Source organism: Pundamilia nyererei, unplaced genomic scaffold (assembly GCF_000239375.1).
Source record: "Pundamilia nyererei isolate P.nyererei 1_Seehausen unplaced genomic scaffold, PunNye1.0 scaffold00006, whole genome shotgun sequence".
NCBI lineage: Eukaryota > Metazoa > Chordata > Actinopteri > Cichliformes > Cichlidae > Pundamilia > Pundamilia nyererei.
The window spans coordinates 273,699-278,852 of record NW_005187407.1 but is presented as its reverse complement, the minus strand read 5'-3'; the positions used below and the strand labels follow the sequence as shown (position 1 = coordinate 278,852).

The window sequence follows — 5,154 nt, the reverse complement described above, 5'->3', positions numbered from 1 at the left end:
TGTCTTGTTCTAAGAAACAAATAACAAGTTAAAACTTACATTTTATATTACAAATCGCACAGCAGCAGAGTGGTGTGTGCGTGTGTGTGTGGGGGGGGTGTCTTGAGAATTTTAACACCAGGCCTAGCACGTGATAAGAAATCAAGGCTTTCTCACTCGGAACCCCCTGTGGGTTCGTTTAGTTTGCCACCTCTGGATGCCCGTGGGTGGTTTGACCATGAAAATGGCCATGGTAGGGCTTCCCGCAGCCAGTTAAGAAAAGCTGCAGCAGTTGCCTTAACGAGTCCATCAGCATCAGAATCGCAGTCGGAAACGGCACAGCTGCACGGTGCGCTTTGTGTTTGCGCGCACCTTGGTTTTACAATCGCGACAAATGTAATGCAAAGCCGTTCTTAAAGCAAACCTGGCCGACATCAGACATGTGCTAAAACAGCGCTGCTGTAGCATCTCCATTGCAAATGACTAAGTTGGGGAAACTCCACCCATTTCTTCACCTGACAGGACCTACTGTGCGCGCAAGAGATGGTTCTCACATACCTGTATCAATGAAGGCTTAAGTAACAAATACCAAAAATAAAAATAGAGTAGCTGTATTTGTCAAGGGCGAATTTGTCAAGTGTTACAATCATCAACTAAAGCTGCAAGCGCTATTATTTGACAATACTGTGAGGCGCGCCCCTCACAGTATTGTCAAATAGCTGCATTATTCAAAAGAAAATAAATGACACAGAGTGTATTTTTTGAAAAGGAAATTAATTTAAAGAAAACCGTGCTACTTACATTTATCTATTCAGAACAATATTTACAAGCAGTGATGCTATTTTACCAGGAAACTGATGAAAAACAATTGTTTTGAGTAGGTTTATCAGGAAATCAGTAGAATACATACTTCAGAAGAAAAACAAACGTTTATTTTGAATAATTTAAAATCCACATATTCAAAGTGGGAAACATAGGTAGGACCACTTCAAGTACCGTCCATTCCCCAAGTAGCAGAGCATGTGCATTGCTGGCTCCTAACTTTGTAAATATGTTTATTTTATTAAATAAAACTTTCTAAAAATGCAATGGATTAATTAAATCACTGGACCTGTTTTGGGTAAATTTTCAGGGTCAGAATCTACAACTCCTTCTAAACGTAGCTTTTAAAGCAGGCTGTGATGGACACTAGTGCCTAAACACTTTATCCACCCTCTGATCTACCAAATCTTCATATAGAAAAGGAGTCTGAATGACAATCGCAGGACAGCCAGTCCCAACGCTTTTGCTCCAGAGTCAAAATCTGAAGCGAAGAAGAGGAAAAAAGGGCTTGAAGCTAATTTTTCTCTGAGCCGAGTAGCACTGTAGAAACAAACTTTTCCTGCAGAATGTCCTTGTCCAGGTTCCTTCCTGCAAAACAAAGTGGATTTTAATAAAGTTTGGCCACACACAGATATGAAAAGTGTAGGAGTTTTTTCCACTGCAGATAAAATGCCTCCATTTACAGTAACGTCCTTTGGTTATTAATGACCAATAAGTAAGCTAGACAGAAAACTAGGACGCAAAGAAAATTTATGATTTTTTTTTTTTTATAACCAGAAAAACAATTTTACAATGGTGAATAAACGTTAGTAAACTATCTCCATGTAGTCAATACTGGCACAGAGAATGATTTAAAAATCTATAACAAAAGACCATTTTAATCGTTTAATGCAACATGCTGAATTTTAAGTAGTAAGAAAGCAAAAATTGTGTTTTTCACTGATATGCAGTCAAAGTGATTTACAATAAAATAGAGATAAATAAATCAAAAGTAGGAGGAATCACAGTAAATTAAAGTGCTGTTAATACAAAATCAAGTTACAACACAGAATAAAGTAAACCGGTAGAGTAAAAATAGTTTCTATGAGCAAAAGTCTCAACATCAACAAAGTTGTTTTTACAGCTTTTCAAAGCAACCCACAGAGTCAGCTAAACACAGCTGGAGTGTGATACTGTTCCAGAGTGGTATGAGGTGCATAAACACAAAAAAGTGTGTGTGCGTCTTCACCTATAAAGACAAGCCGGTTTAGTCGCGGGTTCTCCTCCCAGAGCTGTTGCGTCTCATTCAGCTCGTACAGCTCGTGAACCCCCTGCAGCATCATTTGGTGGCCTTTATCTGCAAACGACACTATGCCCTGTAAAAAACACACCGGTGACACATTAACCACACATTTGGAACTGATTACAGTAGTTAATAAGGCTGACATTATTGATCACTGTCGCCACCGGGGTGTCTATTGTGTTGTGCTGTACCTTTAAGCGGATGACGCTCATCGGCTGCCCGTCTTTGTTACAGAAAATCTTTTCCCACAGCAGATCCTGAAACGGAGGAAAATAAATTCAAAGGACGTTGCCGTTTTGCATATAATTAGCAATAACAGCAGAGATATGAATGATGAAGAGCGTGTTCACCTGGATGAAGGCGTTCAAGGCGTCCTCAGACAAATCCCCAGCAATTTCAAAGGTCACAGTTAAAATACTCTGAGGATGCAACATACAATATCAAAATCAAACATGTAATTAGAAAAATATTATTACTTTTAAAATTAAAAGTATATACTTCAAACATGCTTGGTTTCTATACGTTTGTGCTCTGAGCAGAACTGATGGGATTTACTTCAAACACTAATTCACATAAATTTTCAGTTTACTGAAACTAGCAAAGTCGTAATGAAAGCTAAACAAAAGAAGTGTTTTTCTAGCACCCAAACTGATGACTTTGTAAATGAACGTGAGAAACAACACGACCCCACGTGGCACCTGAAACCCAGCTCCACACTCCTTTTTTTTATCACCCCCCCCCCTCTCTTTTTCCTCTCTCTCTCACACAGAAACACAGTCCCTCCCCTCCATACTTCCTCACAGCATTTAAAGGGCACTTTGCAGATATTTGAGGGGTTTTGTGTCAAAGTGTTAAAGTTATATACTTCCTTGTCTTTTAGTATAACAACAGAATAAGAGCATTCTCATTTACATGAAAAGAGCAACATGGGGGGAGAAGAGGTGGAGGGGATTGAGAGTGTGCCTGTTGAGCTTCATGCGGGAAAGGAAACCTGAGAGAAAAAGACAACAATGCTGTGATTTACCCACACAAATAACCCTAATCTCTCTTCATCCTGTGATAAAAGTTCATGGGTATAAAGCACAAGTGACAACAGAAAGAGACCTAATTGCTTAAAGGAAGCATACGATCTATTAACTGATGAGCATATCCATGTGAAACTAACCCTGGAAGAAACAAAGTTTTGCCAAATATTATTTAATATGAAAAGAAATCAGCTCAAGAGACAATTTGTGATTAGAGTTACACTTTATATTTTGTATTCATATCCAACATCCTGGATTCATAAATGGATTCTGTTTAAACAACTATAACGCCACAAAACGCAGAGAAGATTCTTGCCAGTGTCGTGATCATCTAGTCAACACACAATATTGCGTAAAATTCTTGAGCGACCCTCAAGTTCTCTATATATTTAGTTCTTCAGGCTTTCTGAAAGGGTTGCAAACGGCTATTGTGTGCCTAATAAAAAGAACTGGGCTGAAAAACAAGTGGCAACAGGTCTGATGGCATGATGAAGCTTTGGTACAAATTCTCATCAGTGTATAAGGCAGAGGTCAGCAGAGAGATACAGCAGTGAGTGTTTACACGATGGAGGCTCTCTCATGGTTTGGAGCGACTTTCCAGCCAGTGGTGTTGGGCATCATGTCAAAATTGATGGAATTACAAATGAAGGCAGGTACAGTGTGACTTTGATCCACCATGCAATACCATCTGGAAAGTATCTGATCGGCAACAGCTTCATTTTTTCAGCATGACAATGATCCCAAACACACTGGCAGTCAAGTAAAAGCATACATGGATAGAAAAGCACACACTAGAACACCATTAGTCTTGGACTGGCCTCCCCAGAGCCCGGACCTCAATATTACTGAAGTAATGTGGAAATATTGTATTTACGTGCATGATTCAATAAATCACTGCACCTATTCCACATTTTCCTACCAAAATATAAAGAAACAAAGACCGACTTTCAACTTTTGCTCAGTACTGCAAGTCTGTCAGCTGTGAATGTTAAGTTGTGTATGACTCAGTCAGGGTTTGTTTAAAATGTCATAAAAAACATCAAAAGCCTCAAGTTGATCTAATCACAAAAAGCATTGCGGGGAGGGATTTTTCACTACAGTGAGACAGCCCAGGGGAATGCAGGGCAGAGTTTTAGCCCGAGGACAATGAAGCCCTCTTTCTCCCGTAGGAAATGATGTGTTGAAATAAATTAGCAAACAAAACAAGAAAAACTCCCAGTGGTGTACAAAGCTCAAGAACAGGAAATAAATCAACTGAAAGAGACAATACCTTGTCAAGATGTGCTCTTGTAGGTTTGACAAGTTGGAGCTTCTCTGCAAGACTTCGAGATAAGAGAAATTATGGTTTTACATAGACTTTTTGTGACACTCAGATAAAAACAGATAAAGTAAATCAACCTCATTTTTAAAATATTACAGTAGAGTATTTGCAGTTTTGCTTCTGTACGCCACCCCATTGGATTTTAAATGAAATGGTTGAAGTGCAGACTTTCAGCGTTTATTCAAAGGGTGTAACAAAACTACATCATGAACTATTTAGGAATTACAGACATTTTCTTTTCTTTTTTTCTTTTTTTACACAGCCTCCTGTTTTTCAGAGGCTTAAACATAATAGGACTGTCGAGTAGTTTCACAGCCAGGTGAGACCCGTTTTCTTATTATTTCATGACAGATTAAGCAGCTAAAAGATCTGAAGATGATTCTAAGTGATGAACTTTGATATTTGGTAACTGTACACTGGAAACTCTATATATGAGGTCCACAGTGCATGTCAGTAACCTGGTTTCAACCTAACAGAGCATCCAGAGCTGCTGAAGGCAGAAAAATCCACAAATGAGCAGCAACTGAAGGCAGCTGCAGTAAAAGCTTAGCAGAGCACGGGGAGAAACAGTGTTGGGAGTTCTTAACCAAAAAATAAAGTGTTTTTTTAAATAAAAATTTAAAAAGTAATTACTTAAAAAAATTATTTCTTTGTCCAATTACATTTGAGTCTCTGAAAATGGGAGATTGTGGATAATATCTGTAATTCCTAAACAGTTAATGCAA

The 5,154-nt window shown here is 38.6% G+C and overlaps 1 protein-coding gene across 2 annotated transcripts in view; it reads right to left on the bottom strand.

Moving 5' to 3' along the window:
• Positions 1–734: 734 nt before the first annotated feature.
• Positions 735–5,154, bottom strand: part of cbwd (COBW domain containing) — a 25,773-nt gene continuing 21,353 nt past the window's right edge. For both annotated transcript variants that reach the window (XM_013914427.1, XM_005721982.1), the window contains exons 12-16: positions 4,379–4,430; positions 2,434–2,502; positions 2,275–2,340; positions 2,030–2,156; positions 735–1,389 (exon numbers count right to left, since the gene is read on the bottom strand). In XM_013914427.1, the coding sequence (XP_013769881.1) occupies positions 1,316–1,389; positions 2,030–2,156; positions 2,275–2,340; positions 2,434–2,502; positions 4,379–4,430 (388 nt within the window). In that variant the 3' untranslated portion in view covers positions 735–1,315. The remainder of the gene's footprint in view (positions 1,390–2,029; positions 2,157–2,274; positions 2,341–2,433; positions 2,503–4,378; positions 4,431–5,154) is intronic.